We start from the raw sequence: 22647 nt of genomic DNA on the forward strand, positions 1-22647 counted from the left end.
TATTTTTTAAGTAGTAAGTTGTCAAATATGTCAGTAATTTCTTTGTAAATTTAGATTATGTGTCATATCTACCATGTACAACTTCAAAGCCTAAAAGCCAAACAGAAATGTAATTATCAACGACAAAAACACAATTCAATCGTTAATCGCCAATTATTTGAGTGACAATTAATCGTCATGTAAAATGTCATATCGTGACAGCCCTGAAGAGAGGGTACAACTCAACTCCCAATAGGACAACGTATACAAAGAGCCATAGCAGCTGTGCTGAAACCTTCTCTGTGATGCTGCATTCCTCTGAAGTTCCACACTGAATTAGGTTTGAGTTAAGGTCAGCGCCTCTATTTCTTAAACACACACGCTCACACACACGCACGCGCGCGCACGCACGCACGCACGCACGCACGCACCGTGACGCACGCACGCACACACACACACACACACACACACACACACACACACACACACACACACACACACACACACACACACACACACAGATTTAATTTCAGCTGCCCCTCCCCACTGCAACAAATATCATTTGGTGTGATATGGCACTACTCCAAGGCTGTCAAAATACTATAAACATCATGCAGCTTGTGTCAGCCTATAATAGTATTAGCCTTTATTAACAGTATAGCTTTACATTTGGGGATACATAAAAACTATTATTTTATATTAACAAAGTAATACTCATTTTGATTGCAGTCTCTGTGGTTAAAATATACCGTAATATGACGGTTTCTACTCCTTCCTTTTTTAAATTACTTTGAAAATCGTCTATATTTCAGGGAAGTGAGAGAAATGGTGATGAAATGAGTTCACATTGTGGCCACACAAGGTTCAAACACTTAACTACAGTGGGCTATATAACGTTGAATTAATTCATGCCAAAATATGTTCAATTTTATTTATTTTTTGTTTAGTGATTGTCTGATTGGCACTGACATACTTGAACGCTCAATGCAGAGCCTGATGTATTTGATCATCTGAATGTTGCATGTTGAATGATTTCATTCTCTTACAGAAACAAGCCCAGCAGCCTCAATGCTTTTCATCAAGAGCTCAGTCCATCAGATAAGGAAAAGAAAATGTGAAAGATTTATCCAACCATCGTGTCATTTTTGGCAGGGCTCCCTATTGTTTACGTTTGGGTTATTAACCACTGTACTGGTAATTTCAATTACATTATAAATGCAACACAAAAACGTCGCCCTAAAACACACACGCACACACACACACACGTGCACGCACAAATACACAAACAAGCATGTACACATAGAGGCAATAGGAACACGTATAAAGACAAACTACTCGTGGACGTGACATTAGTCAGAATTTACTGAGAGCTGCAGTCTTATGGAGAGAAAAGAAAAGGGAGTCATCATTTTCTAGACGTCCTTGCTCCTCCCACCTCCCCGTGAGTAAGGCAGTATTTGAGCCATCAGGAGAGACCAGGCACTGTGTTACCCCCACACTATCCCACTTGGTGCAGCAACACATAGAACATCTATTGCACTTGAGCTTTAAATTGTCCAGACTTTGGCCTTCCAGAATTAACCACTGTCATCACTGCTTGTCAGACAGACCGACTGCTCAACAAAGAATAGTGGACACGGAGAGAACCATGGCTCCTTAAGAGACTGTGCTGAGGAGAACACAGGGCTTTTCTCATCCTATTTTATATGCTGCTGCACTTTTGTGGAGACACCTTGTTAAGTCAGATCTTGGTTCAGTGTATTAGGACATCAGCTCTTCTCCTTTGACAGTCACTGGGCCGTGCTCTCAGATGCTGACTGAGCCGTGCGGGGCCATGGGCTCCATGGGGTCGGACGTTCGGGACCTAACCCTCCTACCTCCCATGCCTCCAGTGCCCTCCTTACCTGGGAGCGGCGGCGGCTGCGGCATGCCCGTCGGCGGTGGCTCGCAGTGGACCCAACTCCTGGACCTCCACCCCGGCTCTCCCTACAGCTCCCTGCCGCCGCATCACTCTCTCATCAAGCAGGAGCCGGGCTGGGGCGCCACAGACCCCCTGGAGGACCCTCACTGTGGCCTGGGGGCTTTCACGGTGCACTTCTCTGGTCAGTTCACAGGCGCGGGCCCCTGCGCCCAGGGACCCCGGGTGTTTCCCAATGGAACCTACCTCCCCGGCTGCGTGGACAGTCCGCCAGCAGCCAGGAACCAGGGTAAGCATACTGCTCATCTCCTCGTGCTCACTGCTCACTCTCTGGATTTTATGATCGTATAATCATGTTATCACCGTTAAATCTATGTATTACCAAGGGCCATATCCCTTATCTGACTTTAAGCAGCGTGCATCATTAATAGAATGCGTTGTGTGTATCTATTATGTATTATGCATTGTAAATGCCCATTTGGGTTTAATACATGTTGTTTCTAAACAAGAGGTTATGTATGTGCTACGGTATATTGGGTCAGACATCATCAGTGTTGCATCCACTGGTACTACTTGATCTCGCTGCTTCTTTTCTTTTGGCCTTCTATTCAACTAACTTAAAATAAACTGTGTTATGTTAGTATGGAGAAAGATTGTGGAGGAAAAGGCACAGAGTGTAGTTAAATGTTAATTGCATCATTAAATATTATTAGTGATCATTTAGAGGATAACATTTTTCCAAACTGATAATCTGTCAAGGAGAATTAATTTGGCCTTTTAATATTTCACCTTTGTACTGTATGTGTTTATTGAAGGGATTAGCATTAGTCCAGAATATTTTAATGTAAAATGCCAATACATGTATAGGCCTCTATTTTGTATAAGGGTAGAGCAATGTGTGTTGCAATTGTGATTACCCTCCTGATTTAGTCCTCAGGTTACAGATTTTAAAGTAATAGTAAAATCAATATGTGTGTGTGTGTGTGTGTGTGTGTGTGTGTGTGTGTGTGTGTGTGTGTGTGTGTGTGTGTGTGTGTGTGTGTGTGTGTCGTGCGTGCGTGCGTGCGTGCGTGCGTGCGTGCGTGCGTGCGTGCGTGCGTGCGTGCGTATATATATATATGTATATACCCACACAAGCTGTAACAATTTTGTTTTTAATGTTCCCTCCATATATTCACATTAATGACACAGTATAGCTTGAACGGAATCACAGTTTGATTTTGTACATTCAGAATCGAACTTCCAGTAAGATGCATATTATGCGTTTGTGTACATGCTCGAACTTCTAGTAAGATGCATATTATGTGTTTGTCTACATTCTCACAACGCCTCGCAATGCGAGGCGTTGTGAGCATGTAGATCGGCTTTTCTCACAATTTCTGCCTGTAATATTTGACAATTTGGCCAATGTTTAATTTGTCATTTTAGAGGTATTAAAAAGTCCTCAAATTGTCACTTAAGAAATGTGCAGATGCCCTCTATACACTTAAACTTTATGTTGGTCTCTTTACCGTTGAGTGAGAAAACAATGTTGCACATTAAGTTAATCATCTGGGGACCCCTCAAAATAATGTGGGACCCCCAGGGGGGGTCCCGACCCACAGGTTGAGAACCACTGATGTAGAGGACCATGTTGACTAGGACAGTAGGACAGACTGACATGACAGTCAAGGTTATGGATTGGGCATGGATGCAGCTACAGTATACAGGGCGTGGGAAAACTTGCCCACTGATTTCAACGTGCCAAGGACTTGGCTGATAATCTGTATTAGTGAGTCATAGAATACGATAAAGAAATAATGGTTGCTTATGAAGAACTGTCCTTGGTGGTGTCTAATTTGTGAGTGCAAATGTATTTGTGTGTGTGCTATATAGTATGTTTAGGAACAGAGAGCTAAAACTCTTTTTAAAAGTTATTATTTTCTCATAAGAAAAGTGTCCCTTTCCTAGTTTCCTTCAACCCTCAACCGTAAATACATATTGGACACAAACGCACGCACGTATGCACGCACGCACTAAACGCACACAAATGATTAAAATCCCAGATGATGGCCTTTAAATCCCCAGGATAGAAATTGAGAATGTACTATAACATAGGTCTCGGACAATCCCATATTTTTTGTTGTTAAAATGATAAGTTGAAGTCATGCGTTTGCTTTATTACTCCCATTAGTATTTGGGGATTTCTTTTCCTCTTTACCCAAGAGGTCCAGTCCAGTCCTGACCTCACACAACGACCCAGAGGAAATAAGCCGTTATTAATCTTAATTCAAATTTAATTTCTCTGTTTCCTGTGTCATTGATATGATGGTATCTTCTGTGACATAATAGAGCAAAAACAAAACAAAAGATTTGCTGATGTGGCTCAATGTGTGTTTGTCTTTAAACGGTCAAATCCTGTGTTAATTTATCCATGACCTCTGAGAGTTCACACATGTTACTAAACTAAACTGACCAGTGAGGGTCCATCTGTCCGCTCTCTGGGTTAAATGAACGCAGAGGAGTAGAGCGTGTATTACTCAGAGGGCTGGGTCTGCAACCAAGTGACTGCTGACATGCAAGAGTTTCAGAGGAGTCTTGTTTACCCAGTGGAAAGTAGGTTTTGATGAACTGGTAGCATGAGCACTGTGCAGCCTGCAGGGATTTAAGGAAGAGAAGACATCTCACTCTTCTCGGGAACTTTCCAATATTCCCCCTGCAACTGTTAGTGTTGTACACATATTTCAACCTCTATGATCTGTGTGGGTGTTATCATTAGGGGTAAGTTACTTTTATATTGAGATTAATTAAAATACATTATTACAATTAACTTGCCTTGGGAACGGTTCCTGAGCCATGTGGCCCGTGTTTCCATATCGTGAAGCAGCTTGATGTACAAGTTAAGTGGATTGAGGGACGTACCCTCGATCCAGCCCTTGATACTGAGTGCCAAGCAGGACAGCAGTGTGCCGTTTTATTTTAATATAGTACTAGCCCTTACCCGTTCGAAGATATGAGCTCCGAAATGATGTGCATTGTGTGAGTTATGGGCTGTGCACTGGTTCTTGCATGACAATATGTAGGAGCATCAATGTAAGAAATAGCCATTTCGTTTAATGGCTTTAGAGATACTGTGTACCGTTCTGTGTGATTTTTGGACAAAATCTGTAGGAGTATTGTCCAAAAATGTGTATTACTCAAACCCGCCTCCTGGTGGCGCTGTAACAGGGCCAGACACTCAGACAGACACCAAAGGTGTGTAACCGCCCCCCCCCCCCCCCCCCCCCCCCCCCCCGCCGCCCGCACGCACGCACACACACACACACACACACACACACACACACACACACACACACACATTTTGACAAAGCTGTGCAACCCCCCGCACACACACACACACACACACACACACACACACACACACACACACACACACACACACACACACACACACACACACACACACACAAAGCAAAGATTTTGGTTAAAAATGTTGCCTCATGCTAGATGCAGAATAGATATGCCTCATGCTAGATGCAGAATTCGATATGCCTCATGCTAGATGCAGAATAGATACACCATAAAAATTAAAAATGCTAATATACAGCATACGATTTGTGAAAGTGACAAACGGGCTGAGAGACAGCCGCTGACTCTCTGCGTCCACGTCTGAAGACGGGTCTTATGACCCGTCTGATGCTGCGTCAGTGCTTAAATAGCGGTCAAGACGCAGCTTTGCGTTCAGGACGGAGCTGCCGCGGCTCAAGACGCGATTCTCGGTTTCAATCACGTCATTGCGTCTTCTAGACGCGAAACCGCGGCTCAAGACGCGATTCTCGGTTTCAATCACGTCTTTTTTGCTGGAGAGGACGGGCTTCGCAGTTATTAGTCAGGTGTGTTCATATGCTAATGGTGATGCGGATTCAGATCAATTGCTCCAGCCACTGTGGAGATACAGTCAGACAGACAGACAGACAGACAGACAGACAGACATTCGGAAAATTATATGTTAGTACATTTTTTCAGCATGTTTTTTGGAGTAAATGTAATCACATAACTCTGAACAGGTCATTGTCTTCTACTACTACTTGGTTACTTGGTCAAAATAAACCATAAATAAAAGATGTATTTGGCTTTAATTTCATTGCAGTTACATACCAGTGTTAATTTTTAGTATTAGACTTAGATTTAGTCTTAGTCTTTTGAATAACACAATATTAAGCCCATATGTAACGGGACTTCATATCCATATATGGGGAACTGGTCCGATCACTGGCCAGACGGCCAAGACATGGCACAAGCTTGTCGCCCTGAGGTGTCTTACTAGTAGTCTTAGTCTTCTGAAATCGTTTTAGTCTAGTCTAGTCTTATCGACAAAATATCAAACTCTTGTAGTCTTAGTCTTAGTCTTAAATAGTCGACAAAATGAACACTGCTCAGCTGAGGATAGAACCCTGGCCTCCCAGTCTCAGGACGGACACTCTAACCACAAGGCCACTGAACTTTCTTATCCACAATTTATTTGTAATTCAAGAATTTTTAATTTTATCGCATTTGTTAGTCCTCAATTTGGTTACGCTGAGCACCCATTTCAGCCCAATTTAAACTATTTCTGTGGCAGCGTAGCCAAATCTTCTTTTCCACCTATCATAAATATGAAATCCCCACGGCCAAAGAGAGAAGAAAGAAACAATTTGTTACAGTGAAAGGGGATTTAGAGGATTGATAAAGTGCTCGGTGTTGCAGCCCTGCCAAGGACGAGGAGCCTCTATACCAGGCATTCAGATAGAACTAGTCAAGTATAGAGGAAGCTTTAGTCTGCCTCAGAATGGGACCTTAAATCACAGCTTTCTTCCAAATAATATATTGCCCGTACTCTTATTCATTAATTAATAAACCTATTTAGACCTGGAACGCATCTGTCACTTTAGACTTTAACCACTTTGACCGCTATTTTATACTTTGTCTATTGAAAAATAGCAGATATACAAAGTTATAGCGCAGCACCGAGTGCCACGCTATTCATGAGCTTGTAGATTTGCTATTTTTGAAAAATCGTGAAGATTTGTGCAAATCTTGGAATATATATGTTATATTTTTAACATTTGTAACTCAAATCTTTGCTTCTGGGGGTCCCTGGAACAAATGATTTTGAAAAGGGGGGTGGCCAAATACATGTAATTTTGAGGGTCCTTGACATGAAAAAGTTTGAGAAACACTGACATAGAAACATACTTTTTTTTTTTTAAACCTTAGAAGGATTTAGAAGACATAAGTCCTCAGGTCTCAATGGGTTTTAATTAATTTATTATGTATTTATTTATTTCCCAGGCTACGGAGCAGTGGGCTTGGACACCACCCCCAGTTATGGCCACACTCCGTCTCACCACTCCTCGCAGCTGACCAGCCTGTCCTTCAAACATGAGGACACCATGTCACCGCAGAGCAACATGGGTAACTATCTACTCTACATGTTGATGTGGTTGTATCACCCGTTGTCGGGTGGAAACCTTGTATGTCCAAAACATTCCTTTTTTTAAATTATTTTTCAAACGATTTAAAATAGTGAAAATAGCAGATCTACAAGCACACAACACCTTCACAACTTTTGTGCGACACTTTTGTATGATGAACTAGGGCTTTAACTTACCAAAAAACATACACATTTGAAACTTGGAGATACAAGTTTTCTGCCCGACAGTGACGATATTCTGTGTAAGTCTTTATGTGGTTGTATCCGAGCATATTCTGTGTAAGTGTTTACTGTATGTGAATGTATCAGAGTGTATTCTGTGTAAGTGCCTGGTCACCAAATTGACTCATGAGCCTGATAAACCTCCCTGATGCGTCAGCCAAGTTATTATGCAACTCATCATTTCTCATTTCAGAACTATATTGCTATTCATGCTACATATTGTTCTTTCTCCCTGAATCTGTCTGGCAATAAGGGCCTTTTCTTCTTTCTTTCTTTCTTTCTTTCTTTCTTTCTCTCTCTCTCTCTCTCTCTCTCTCTCTCTCTCTCTCTCTCTCTCTCTCTCTCTCTCTCTCTCTCTCTCTCTCTCTCTGTACATATGGCTAACGGCTTTGTGAATGATAACTAGAGGAAGCAGCTTTATGTGAGACTGTTTGAAATGTCATCATATTGTCTGGGGACCAATATAGTACGTGAACCTGAAAAGGAGCACTGTTTCTGATTGCTCCATGTACTCTTTGAAACGTCTGCATGCCCGCAAGCATCCATTTGCACAGTGCTGGGTCTGCGTGTCCTCATATGTATGTGTGAGTGTGTCTAAGTGTGCCTATTATATCTTTAAAATGAATTGCTTTTCATCCCTGAAAATGGGAGCGATGTTTGGATAACTTTTTTATGTATATTGATCAATATGATGATTATTAATTAGATTACACAATAAAATCAAAATGAAAACAAATGGACACACTGGGGTACCATTTGGTTACATTTGCATACTTTCAGAGTTAAATTAAGATTCAGGATTTCACTGGGTACATTTGCTTACTTACCATTTCCTCTCTAACTGATAATACATGTCAGGATTCCAATTCAAAAACAACCAAAAATAATTCAGGATTCCAATTCAAAAGAAGCAAAAAATAGCCGATCTACAAGCTCAAAATGCGTTTTGAGCTTGTAGATCTGCTATTTTTGCTTCTTTTGTATGAGATACTAGAATGACAAAGTAGGATGTAGCAATATGCAATGTGGCCCTCTGGAGTGAAGATGGAAATATAGTGGCCCTCGCCATCATCAAAGTTGCCCACCCCTGCATTAGGCCATACTGTACAACATGTCTTTGATTGAACTGTAACACTAACAAGTGAGTGACAAAAGTGACCAGCGCCTTTCTTTCCTCGGCAGACCAACAGTATCCAGCGCCCCCTCCCATGTTTGGCTGCCACAACCCTTCAGAATCCTGTCCAAGCAGCCAAGCTCTGCTTCTAAGAAACTACAACAGGTACGCTGCTGCAAGTTAGCTACTGCAGGGGTTTTCAAAGTGGGTGCCGGGGCACCCTGGGGTGCTCGCAACATAATCACTAAAATATCGTCACTGTCGGGCAGAAACCTTGTATCTCCAAGTTTCAAATGTGTAGTCTTTTGGTAAAGCAAAGCCCTGCTTCATCATACAATACTGTCGCACAAAACTAGTGAAAACATAGTAACTAGTGTAAACATCTACAAGCACACAACGCCTCGCAATGCTTGTAGATCTACTGTTTTCACTAGTTTAGTACATTTTATAGATGATAAATACAAAACGAACGATTTTGGACATACAAGGTTTCCACCCGACAACGACGATATGCTATAAATATATATGCTGGGAGTGAAAATTGGGTGCCTCGGATTAAAAGAATATTTATGGGGTGCCCTGAGACAAAAAAGTTTGGGAACCCCTGAGCTACTGTATATAACATGTGCCATCTATGGCACAGGTTCTCAAACACTGGGTCAGGACCCATTTGTGGGTCGCAGACACATTTTTATGGGTCACTTTAAAAAATGTTTTAGTTTCTTACATTTTGTTGTTTATTTATGTTTATTTATTATTATTAATTCAAAACATTTTCAGAAAATGTTCCCAAAAATAGCAGTAATTTAATGAGGGGCGCCAGCTGGCCTAGCTGTCCAGGCGCATACCACATAGGCTCTGATGCCTGACTGTGGCTGTGGGGGACTAATTTGCAACTGAGGACAGGTGTCAGAAAAATAGCAGATCTACAAGCTCTACAAGGTTGAAAGTGGTTAAGAATTGTGACATATCGGATCTGCATAATTACGGATGTTGTCAAAAAAAGTTAAATAATAGCCGATACTATACTGTATATTGTACTGGCCTGGCTCTGATTAGGCTGGATAAATGTTTTATTATGGAAGTATTAAATCTTGTTTGGTTGGAAATCCAGTGTTCATGAGCAGCAATTCTGAATTGAGGTGAACAAGTCTCTCTTGAAGACTGGACTCACGAGTGCTGCCAATCTTAGGCCTAATTGTTATACGTTGTCGTATGACAGTGCTACTCACAGTGAACAATGCATTGCAATGACAAGGTATACATTTGCAACACCTCTGCCAATCACAGGCAGAGCCAATTTAGCCAAACCCCTCCCCACCAACCAACCTTGACCAAGTGGTCTGCATGGTAGTCTGTGTGCCCAACAACATGTGTTGCCTACGTCACTCTTTTCATATTCCAGCGCTATTAGCCAGCATACTCATCCCACTCCGTTCCTCCCTCAGGTCCATTCTGCTTTAACTTTTTCCCCCGTCTCGTCAATCATATCAATACTCTAAGATTCTTTCCACAAACAGCACATGCAGCGTATTCACGGGGTCCCTCTGTAGGTTATTCTAGAGGTGCAAACACGCTCTGGTGATCCTAAGTTAAGCCTCGCGTCTGGCTCGGCACACGGTCTGGATCGTGAAGTCTGGTTTGTTCCGAGGTTAAGTGCTGCCCACTGGTGCACAGCAGGCCAAAACAAACAAAGGGTGATCTACTGCTGATCTGTCTGAATCCACCCCAAGGAGAAGAAGGAGAGACGGAAAAAAAATCCAAAGAGAAGAATTCTGGAAAAAGTAATGGTTACAAATGGTTACAAATGACGTATAACGGAAATAAAGTAGCCTATATAGGTCAACCAGAAACCAGACAAGGGGACAACTCTTTGAACGTATTTTTAGTTTCATCAAAACATCATGAAAATCGAGACTACATTCCCTGAATGCCACAGCACTTTTCTTTTGCCGGAGAGGGAGAACCTGTGAAACCAAAATACCGGAACAGCAGTTGATAAGAGGGGGAAGGGGGTGCAACGCAACGGGATAAGACTGTTCTGCTATTAGGAGTCACGGAATGAACTGGAAACCCTCAAACCCACACACACACACACACACACACACACACACACACACACACACACACACACACACACACACACACACACACACACGCACACACACACACACACAGAGAGAGCATGTGAGATGTCAGTAAGTCTCTCAGTGAGTTTACCATAGTTTCATAGCTGATTAGAGCGCCATCACCATGCTTCCCGTCAAGGACTTTCCAAAATTCCCCTGAAGCGGGTTCCCTCCTACTCCTAATGATACTGAGGACAGAGTGATGTCATACACTGGACCGTGGTGTGCTAGGCACGGATGCACTCAGCCCTGTCTGCTGTACATTCTCACACACACACACGTACACACACACACACACACACACACATACACACACACACACACACACACGCGCACGTGCATGCATGTGTGTGAGAGAATGATCCACCACGTTGAAGAATGGCTCACAGCCTGCTTTTTGGGGTGGGGAGTGGGGTGGGCAGACAGGATTTGTTAAGTAGATATATTCAAAGACTTGCAAAAAAAAAACATGATTTTTCAAAAATAGCAGATCTACAAGCTCACAGCGCGGCACTCGGTGCCGCGCTGTGAGCTTGTATATCTGCTATTTTTCAATAGTTAAAGCAGTCAATAGTTCTAGGCCTAAATGGGTTAATAGGACAACCGTTTGGATTTCCCCTCGGTGTGATCTCCTCATTGGCCATGCAAGCTCAATCAGTCAAACACGCAACTGTCTTCTTTATATCCAATTCCCAGGCCTTTGAGGTGTTACCAGTTTGTCATATGATGTAAAACATTTTGCAAGTGTGGCGTACGTACACTACGAGAATGGTACAGGCCTGAATGCTTAACCCTGACAGTGAGGGGGTACAGTTGTTATGCTGTTGATGTTATGTTGTTATGCTGTGGGGGTGTATCTTCCTGGCATGTTTTGGGGGTCAACTTGTCCCCAGAGTTATTCTGAACTTTATCCTACAGCATGAGACATTTCCATCCTGACAATGCCCCCCGTCCTCAGGGCACGAGGATTCACTGAATGATTTGAATATAGTATGAACATGTCATGCTGTTAATCATTATGTTATGGCATATGGGTCGCACACAGTGGCTAGAGTTTGTTTTCTCTTTCCAGCCTTCGTCAGTGTTCCGACACTGACGAAGGCTGGATAGCGGAAACCTTTGTTCTTGAATCAAGCATGTAAAGATACAATAAAGAAAGAGAAAACTAACTCTTGCCACTGTGTGCGACCCATTGTCTATATAAATGTTGTTGATCTAAGAAGATATTACACCAGAGAAGTCAGAACGCGGTGGTAACAAAAAAGGCTATTAATCATATTGTTGTTGTCAGGTGGAAACCATGTATGTCCAAAGCCGTTCGTTTTGTATTTATCATTTTATCAAAATGATTTGAAACAGTGAAAATAGCAGATCTTGTTGTGTGCTTGTAGATCTGCTATTTTCACTAGTTTTGTGCGACAGTCTTGTATGATGAAGCAGGGCTTTACTTTACGAAAAAAACGTACAAATTTGAAACTTGGAGATTACGAGATTTCGGCCCAACAGTGACGATATGTTATGGCCTTTGCAGTCATCAGATCTCAACCCAATGCAACAGCTCTCCACCAACATCATCAAAACACCAAATGAACGAATGAATATATTGTTAGCATGTGTTCCATCCCTCCAGTAGTTTCAAAGAGTTGTGCAATATACGGTATGTATGCCAAGGCTCATTGAAACTGTTCTGGCTGCTCATGATGGTTCAACAACACCATACTAAGTTACTTCTGGTGTATTAATCCATATATACAATATATAACTAGCTCACAGCACCATTAACTGTATTATGTTTGTGTGTTTTAGTGACAGCCTGTACCAAATGGCATCTCAGCTGGAGTGTGTAGCATGGAACCCAGTGAACACGCTTGCATCTTCAATGAAAAGGTGAGTTCTGTCTCGCGCCAATCAGTGTACTATACACGATTTGGCGTGGTATCCATCATTATAATATGTGTGGTGTCAATTTAAAGTGAAGTGATGTTCTGGTTGGCCACATGTTTGGAGTGGCATCAGATTATAGTTGTTGTAGGCCTTGGGACATTTGTCACTGTACATTTACTCATACATGAAATGAGTCCCTTGCAATTGAAAATGAGTCCCATCCAAATTAATAGGAGCAGGAGGATCTATCAATACAGTGCTGGGGAGCAGTTAGGGGTTAAGTAGTCTCACATGGCCATATTGTTGCCTCCCACAATTCTCAAATGCTTCCGTCAGCATCCGGAGATTGTGGAATAGTTGTGTGGCTACACAAGACGAGGGGTTAAGTGTTGAAGTTGAGCAGGGCTCTTCAACAGGGGGTCCGGAACCCCTAGGGGTCCTCAGAGTAACTACAGGGGGTCCTCCAAATCTTTGTGTGATAGAAACCTTTTTTTCTCATTTTTTATATTAACCACTTGAATATTCCATATTCCATATTCTGAGAACGTTAGCCAAAAATAGCAGATCTACAAGCTCGGCTATGTTTAGCAAAGAGCTTTGGTGTACTGTAGAGGGGAAAAATAGCACACTAAGTACAGAGTGAAAGGTCAAGTTTATTACGTTTTGACGGTTCAAGTGGTTAAATATCTGAAAACACAAATTGACATGATTCTACAATACACTGATGATTGTGCTGTCGAACGATGAAACTACGGAATCTATGAAAAGGTTGTGGGGGTCCCTGCTTCATCCCCCTCTCTCAACTAAGGGGTCCTTGGCCTGAAAACTTTGAAGACCCCTGAAGTAGAGTGTCTTTCTATCTGTCTGTCTCACCAAGAATACTTTGAATTTGCATGAAGTGTCTTTTTTTCCCACCCCAGCAGTCATGGAGCAGGCTATGACACTGACCCTGTGGTTCTCAGCTGCAGCGCCCAGTACCACATACACACACATGGAGTCTTCAGAGGACTTCAGGTTTGAGTTACACATACAGTACAAAACATGCACAAGCACAAGCATGCGCACACACACACGCGCGCACACACACGCACGCATGCACGCACGCACGCACGCACGCGCGCACGCACACACACACACACACACACACACACACACACACACACACACACACACACACACACACACACACACACACACACACACACACACACACACACTACTAGGGCATTAACGACTTGTGACCTACGTCCCCTTAGTCCGAATCTGGTGAATGTTAACCTGGTGAAAATACTATGCCTAAACCTAACCGAAACCCTAACCCTAACCTCAGTAAAACTATGCCTAAACCTAACCCAAACCCTAACCCTAACCTCAGTAAAACTATGCCTAAACCTAACCCTAACCAAATTAGGTCGAATGAGATGTAGGACTAATGAGATGTAGGACTTGTTATGGGCAGTCCCCACACACACACACACACGGAGCAAAAATGATGAAAAAAATACGTTTTTAGTTTGTTTTTAGTTTTTTTCAACTTTCAACTTTCCCTGGTGGAAAGTCGACTTGTTGACTTTTTGGTTAATGCCCTAACGCACGCATGCACACACACACACACACACACACACACACACACACACACACACACACACACACGCTGACACAAATATATATTTTAGGTGAATTTCCCAGCCCTAATGTGTTGCTTTCTTTCCAGGATGTTCGTTGTGTACCTGGCATTGCTCCCCCAGTGATGAGGTCATCAGACACCAATGAGAAGCGTCCTTTCGTGTGCGCCTATCCTGGCTGCAGTAAGAGATACTTCAAACTGTCCCATCTGCAGATGCACGGTCGCAAACACACAGGTGAAATTCATGTCATCTTCTACAACTAACAATTTTTAGTTCATTTTCTCAGTAAATGAATGCCCTATTTTGTTGAACAAAAGAAAAAAAACATTTTGAGCTTGTAATCTGCTTCAAATGTGAGGCATGACAAAGACACATTGATGTCTTCACAATCAGTGGTGTAAAGTAACTAAGTACATTTACTTAAGTACAATTTTGAGGTATTTGTACTTTACTTGAGTATTTCCAATACTTTTACTTCTACTCCACTACATCTCGGATCCAAATATTGTACTTTTACTACACTACATTTATTTGAAAACTTTAGTTACTAGTTACTTTGCTGATATTAATTATAATTTTATAAAACATACATAAACCACTTTAACCATATTTTATACCTTGGCTATTTGAAAATGGCCGATCTACAAGCTCACAACGTGTCACGATGTGACGCGTTGTGAGCTTGTAGATCTGCTATTTTCAAACATTTTGTACTTTTTCTTTTGGTACTCTAAATACATTTTGATGCCAATACTTTTGTACTTTTACTCAAGTACATTTTGAATTCCGGACTTTAACTACAGAGTATTTCTACATTGCAGTATTGATACTTTTACTTAAGTACTTTTTTCCACCACTGTTCACAATTCAATGTATCTGTGGTGATAGTGATGATGATGATGATGATGATGATGATGTTTTAGGAGAGAAACCCTACCAGTGTGACTTCACGGACTGTGGCCGCAGGTTCTCCAGATCAGACCAGTTAAAGAGACACCAGCGCAGACACACAGGTATGCTGGGATCAACTCTCCTACACTCGCCATGTCACCTTTAGGTTTACTTTGAGCTTTTGTGTGCGGTTGCAACATTTCATTGAAATAATTGATTTAAATGAGCTATAGTCAACTTTTTCATTGTAGGGCCAACACTTTGTTAATACATCCTAGTCTATAGACTAGAATGTAAACAAAGTGTCGGTCTGACAATGGCCAAAATGATTATTTTATCATTATTTTACGCTTTTTGTGGTCATTTTTGAATAGAAACACATATATGAAGCTTATTTGTTTATAAAATATTTTCGAAACATTATTTTTATTTTAGCATCCGTTTTTCAAGAAAAAGTTGATCCTTTAATGTATTATTAATTGATTTGAATAAAATAGTCGATTTTGAAAAAAATAGATTCTATAAGAACATTACTTGGGACGCGTTGTATAGACTAGTAAGACGCCTCAGGCTGACAAGCGACCGAAGAGCGAGGTTGCGTCATGTCTTGGTCGTCTGGCCAGTGATGTATATCGGACCAGTTACTCATATATGGAGACTCCTGGTACCCATATATGGAGATCCATGTACTGTATATGGGGATATGCTGTGAGACCCCAAACATGCTTACTCAGTTATTCGTTATGTGAAAGTCCTATGGCGTCTATCACATCTGACATCATAAATACAATCTCTTTTATGTCCATACATGAAGATCCGTGTCTGAACCAGCCACACAGATATGGGCTGTCTTCCTCCATATATGGGCATTCCCATATGAAGTCCTGTTAGATATGGGCTTAATATTGATAACATCAGGGACCTTCAAATATGGGCATAAAAGGGATTCAGTTAGAGTGGTTCCCCTGACATCACAAGATACAATCCCTTTTATGCCCATACATGGAGATCCCTGTCTGAACCAGTCACACCACTGTGATGTCACCTGTTTATGCCCATATAAGTAGATCCCTGCTCTGAGTATCTGACATCACCGTGATGTCACTTGTGATGTCACAGTTTTGTGTCAGGGGAACCACAGTGTCAGGCGTTACCTGTCCGGGCGGATGGACTATTTTTGTAAGACACCATTGTAAGATGAAATGTAGTAAATAGTAGTGAATCAGACTACCGTAATCGATTTAGTTGATGATAAACAATTAATTATAATGTTTTAGACATGCTTCTCGATTAATCGATGAAACCAAAAAATAATTAGCCCTACTGTACGTGTGTGCAAATGAGTTCTGTGCTGCTGTCTCATATTAGTCACTCAGATGACACATTGCTGAGTGTAATCATGTAATCTCATTGTTTAAACTTCTGACCCTTACTCCACCCACGTCTTGTTTCTCAACTCTATGTCCTCCACAAACACCTCTGCCTGTGTGTATAGGAGTGAAGCCTTTTCAGTGTGAGACGTGTCAGAGAAAGTTTTCACGGTCAGACCACCTTAAGACTCACACTCGGACTCATACAGGTAAAACAAGTGAGTTTACCTTTATTTTCTACTTCTTAGTTTCATATCATCAACATGAACTGAATAGCTTTAGTTTGGTTGAGACAGTCATTTTGTCTGCATCCCCCCACCACCATTAGGTTTTCTAACTACCGTTTGCTGTTGTTGAGAGTTCAAGATGACGAACACTCAAAAGCAATGACTTAATTCAGTGGTTTTCCACAAGTGGTCCTTGAGGGGGTTCCAGGTGGTCCCCGGCTAAATGATGGAGAGTTGGTAACCAAATAATGGACCCTTACAGGTCCATTTGGTTTCATTTTACGCTCTCAAAGAGTAAAATTATTGTTAAACATCTGTATTACTTAATTTACAATAAGTCAACACAATTACAGAAGTAGAAGAATGGTTCTTTTGATCAACGTTTGCCTGTCATCACAAAATCATATCCAACGATAACAAAATATTCAACGTTTTTTGGTCTGAGAGGCTCTCAAATAAATGGTGGTCCGTGGTTCAAATAGCTGAATAAATAATGGACCCTGGATATGAAGAGGGTTGAAAACCTCTGAACTTAATTGATATTTCTACCTCCTGGTCAGGTGAGAGGCCCTTCACCTGCCGCTGGTCCAACTGTCTGAAGAAGTTTGCTCGTTCTGACGAGCTGGTGCGCCACCACAGCATGCACCAGAGGAACATGACCAAGATACAGTCTGCCATCTGAGCTGCAGGAGGCGTAAGAAGGAACATTGCACCAGTCAGTGGAGGAAGGCATGGGGCCTGGTGGTCATTGGCATGTGGTCTTCTTCAGCTACCAGACTGGTTCTCAACCTGTGGCTCGAGACCCCCAGGGGGGTCTCCGCATGATTTTGTGTAGGGGTGTCTCCAGATGACAGTAATGTGACAATGTAAGACCTTTTTCATATCCCAAATTAAAAGAACTAAACAAGAAAGAGAAGAAAATAATCAAGAGTAATCAACAAACTATACTATAAAAACTGGTCAAACATTGGCCAAATTATCAAATAATATTAAAAAAGAAATGCAGAAATTGTTAAAATAGCTGATCGGCTATTTTCACTATATTTATCTGTGCAACCAAGTCAAACTAAATGTAACTCTAATATGATTCTTGTGGGGGGTCCCCAGTTCAAATATGATTATTTTGGAGGGTCCCCAGTTCACATATGATTATTTTGGAGGGTCCCTAGTTTAAATATGTCTTTTTTGGGGGGTCCCTAATTCAAATATGACTATTTTGGGGGGTCACGGCCTGAGAAGGTTGAGAACCACTGGACTACAGCACTAGTTCCTGTGTGACCTCTTCACGATACAGCTCAATTAGCACTTGCTGTTGTGATTGTTTTGATTTAGATAAAAGATGGAGATCATTTCCCTTTTCAATATGTAAAGTACTACAGTCGTTCTGAGCCAAGTTAAACAATCTGCTGATAGATGAGCAAATTGTTAACCATGTCAACTCTATATACTTTGTTTTACAGTATGAGTATGTAAAGAAAATAGCTGATTCACAAGTTTGCACTGCGACGTGTTGTAAGCTTGTTAGATCTGCTATTTTCACCAAATGTTCACCTATTTTTGCCGAATGTTTGCATGTTACTTACAATAGGGTTCATGTGGTTGTTACAGTATTTGTGATATTTGAATACACTTGCACTGGCGTATTGTATTATTGTGGGAACCGTGTCACTATGAAAATGTGCTGGACCGTATAAACTGGATTTAGGAAATGGAGGGTGCTGCCACCTATTCTTCAATAAGAGGAACACAAAGAATTATTGCTTTTGGGAACGTAAACTTCTTTGTATTCCTGCACGATGATGCATAGTATTCACATCATTGCTTTGTATATATGTGATATATTTGCCTGCCTTTTTAAACATTCCATTTGTATTTTTGTATGTTTTTACATGTGCATTAAATGTTAATACACAAAATTGTCACGGGGTACACCGTACACTATGAGTAACGTGGAATTGGTGTGTGTGTGAGTGTGTGTGTGTGTGTGTGTGTGTGTGTGTGTGTGTGAGTGAGAGAGAGAGAGAGAGAGAGAGAGAGAGAGAGAGAGAGAGAGAGAGAGAGAGAGAGAGAGAGACAGGGGCGTCACAAGGGGCAGAAAAGTGGGACTGAGTTACTAGGGCCCAAGGTGGAGAGGCCTTAATTATTTAATACTGTAGCTATTGAAAAATAGCAGATATACAAGCTCACAGCTTGTAGATCTGCTATTTTTGAAAAGTTGTGAAAATGTGTGCAAATCTTTGAATATATGTGTATTTTTTAAGCGAACATTTGTAATTCAAATTTTGCTTCTGGGGGGTCCCTGGAACTAAATATATTTAGATGGGGGTCTGTGGCCAAATACATATCATTTTGGGGGTCCTTCACATGAAAAAGTATGAGCACCACTGACATAGAAAAATTGATTTTTCAAAAAACCTTAGAAGGATTTGAAATATTGCACAAATTTCACTATTTTTCAAAAATAGCTTGAGTGCCGCGCTGTAAAGGGCCCAGAATTTGGTGCGACACCCCTGAAGACAGAGAGAGAGAGAGAGAGAGAGAGAGCCATTGGTGTTGTTATACAGGTTAAGAGGCCACCTATGGGCTGGGGTCAGACAGTAAAACAGCACCCCTCTGTGACTCTGACAGGGAGCAGGTCTCACACTCCTAAATCTCCGACACACATCTCCATAACTGGGAACATCTGGAGGCCAATACATCTCATTATAAAAGACACATACTTTAGTGTCAGCAGGCAGTACTTCACTATCAGCCCCCCTAGTGCATAGCCTGGGCCCCCAATACACACGCATGACATGCACGTGCACATGCTTGCTCGCATGCATGCACACACACACGCACAACACAAATGTTAAATGCACTCCCATGATGATTTAACACTTAACATTATAGCTAGGCTATTCAACTAGAATTAAATACTGAATAGAATGTTACTTCCGCAAGCCACATGATGGCAGTATTAACCTTTTTGAGGGAGACGAACATTGGTTGTAAAACATACATTTCAGACAATAATCTCTTAAATAAGATGTGTACAGTATGCTCCTCAATATTAGCTAGTATAGAGCCTATTTCCGACCCACCACATATATATGTTTTACATTTAGGATATTTATTACTATTTTATCAAGTTAACTGCATATCATAATTCATAACAAGACACAATCTCTCTAACTTCATACAATGACAAAATACTAACGGTGTGTAGCCTACTAATGTTTCCATTTTGTTGGTGCTCATGTCTTATTCGCTCTGAGTAGGCTGTAGGCACCACAACAAATTCCTAGCCATCACTGATTGTTGTTAGAATACATTCTTGAATCTTGAATAATTGTCATTTCAAACAACTCCTATTCACCATATCCATTCTTTTAGTGGTAGCCTGCTGAGTGGCCATAGAAAAATTGGGTGCATTTATAATGCCTTTATTGCACGTTTAACCACTTTACAGTGCATTACATTCACACACTGACAGATAAGCGGCACCCTGCTAATTGGGTGCAGTTAGAGGTCCAGTGACTTGCTCAGGGACACTTTTGACACAAAGTCGGTGATGGAGCCAGGAACCTTTCATTTCCCAGGCAGCCGCTCTACCTCCTGAGACATTCATCCTGCCCCGTCATAAACAGTTCATGCGTCTCTCCTCATTGACCAACCCTATTCCTAAACCTAACCCTGACTCTAACCGCACGCCGGACTAATGGGACGTCGGACTATCGAAATATCCCGATCATAAACATAGGTCTACTAATGTTTGAAAAAAGAAACAAAAAAAACCTGTAAAAGTTGCTGCTGAGTACACCCAGGCTATTAAATATGCATGATGTGGACGGAGTTGTGTGTCAGCTTGTATGCAGGTCTATAAGAGAGTGATACAGCCACAGCAGGTATGTTAATAAAATATGACTTTGCTTTGGCTCTCTGGGGGATGTTGCATGGCTCCGTGGGCTAATGATGCCATATATCTAGAAAAGCAATCTAAACAAGCACGCACAGGCACAGTATATTTAGATGCTGCATAGCCTATATGGTCTTACATGGAAACCAGAGTGCACCTCTGCTATACGCATACACCCACGCTGACATACATGCATTTGCAGACATACGCATGCACACCTGCACCGCTTGATTCACACCCACACAGCAGACCTTGATACATGCCAAACAAGAACAGAAAGATTAAAATGCCATCCTTTTATTTCGGGGTCACGGATCAATCATTTGAAGTGGTGGTTCCTGTGATTCCACTTGTTTTCCAATCCGTCTGATGGGTGCGAGGGGAGATCTCTGTGATGTTCTGTTTTCCCCGCTCCCCGCTAATCCAATGCACTTTGATTAAGGAGTGCTTCTCTTTGGTCTATCTCTGCAGGGGCACCGGGGAAGTGGAGAGAGATCAGAGGGACAGTGGAGTTGAACATTTTGCTCACTTCAGTACACTCTTAACTAGAGACCGCAAGAGCGTGAGCAGCCCATGCCTTAAATGTCCTCATTCATTATCGTTATCATTATCACACGCACTCAAAGAGACGTTGACCTCAACCTTGCATTGATCCACCTAATCTAGATTCCTTGCTTGGTAGTTTGATTGAGGCTAGGCCCTGATCCAATATGCTGTAAATGTAAAAAGGATAAGAATACGGCCTCACCAACCACCCTGGCCTGAATCCACACACTCACAGAAATAATTTTACTGTACATGCACACAAACACAAACTCTTGTTGAGTGCTTCACTCTGCCAACTATTTAGCATAAGATTCAAATATTATAGAGGACTTGGACATCTTCAGGAGAACGTCCAAGCCAAGGCAAGTCAAATCTCTGATTCTGCCTGTTCTTCATAGGCAGCCCAAACACACATGCACACAAACGCACATATAGACATACATTTGCACGCATGCTTACACCAAATACAGATCAGACACACACACACACACACACACACACACACACACACACACACACACACACACACACACACACACACACACACACACACACACACACACACACACACACACACACACACACACGCCACCAGATGCCCCCTCAGCTGTAACGTTGGCTGTTGGCCCTGAGGGGTGTAGGCGTGGGTAATCTCAGGTGACATACACCTGGAAACTCACAGCCCACGACATCTGTAAGACAGCAGGCCTGCGAGCTCCATGTCCTCCTCCTCTACAACCCACCTCCACTTCCTCTCATGAGAGCGCATGAGGAACCACGCACACTCCATCCCAGACCTCACTGTGCTTTTCTTCACAATGAGGTGCACTTGATGTCACCGTTGTGTCTCTGAAGGAAGAACCCAAGCTTTCCAACATGCCAATCATCCTGAAATGGTCCCAGGTGCATTCAACATCAGCGTACGGCTCCTGCTGTGATTCTTTGCGACAAATATTACCCCAATTTAGCCTCTCAAGAGCTGGCGGGGTCAATAAACATGGAGCACACAGGGGCTTCTATGAGCCCCAAGGGATTGTTAACAAGGTTAGGGCCCCAGAGAGGAAACCCCAAGGCTTTATAAGGAGGCCTGTGTGTGTGTGTGCAAAAACAATGACACACCAACAGGAGGCGCTATTAAGGATTGTCACAGTGTTTGCTGAAGCATAACTATTCTTAGTTGTATTCACAGATAACCCCCAGGCTCGCTCTCTTTGTGCAGAGCTGCTGCTCCCCGTCTGAGGGGCCTCGGGGTTCTTGTGGGTATTCCCCGTGGTATCGCAGGGAGCTGGGGGGGCCCCGGTGTACAGGAGCTATGGGAGAGCAGAGCCCTTGAGGGGCCTGGAGCTCAGATGGGGCCCGGAGGGTAAACTTTCTCACACAGGGAACAGA

The 22647-nt window shown here is 42.2% G+C and overlaps 1 protein-coding gene across 2 annotated transcripts; it reads left to right on the forward strand.

The window, feature by feature from the left end:
• Positions 1–1789: 1789 nt before the first annotated feature.
• wt1b (WT1 transcription factor b) lies at positions 1790–17496 on the forward strand (the record flags this gene model as incomplete). Of its 2 annotated transcripts, none has more annotated exons than XM_080729237.1 (9): positions 1790–2186; positions 7208–7330; positions 8754–8850; positions 12621–12701; positions 13619–13712; positions 14413–14560; positions 15250–15339; positions 16713–16805; positions 17375–17496. In XM_080729237.1, 9 exons carry the CDS (start codon positions 1790–1792, stop codon positions 17494–17496), a joined length of 1245 nt encoding a protein of 414 aa, XP_080585363.1. The 2 variants fall into 2 exon arrangements, with proteins under 2 accessions (XP_080585363.1, XP_080585364.1); XM_080729238.1 differs by having other exon boundaries at positions 13622–13712.
• Positions 17497–22647: the final 5151 nt, after the last annotated feature.

Source organism: Nannobrachium achirus (assembly GCF_963921795.1).
Source record: "Nannobrachium achirus genome assembly, chromosome: 7".
Lineage (NCBI taxonomy): Eukaryota > Metazoa > Chordata > Actinopteri > Myctophiformes > Myctophidae > Nannobrachium > Nannobrachium achirus.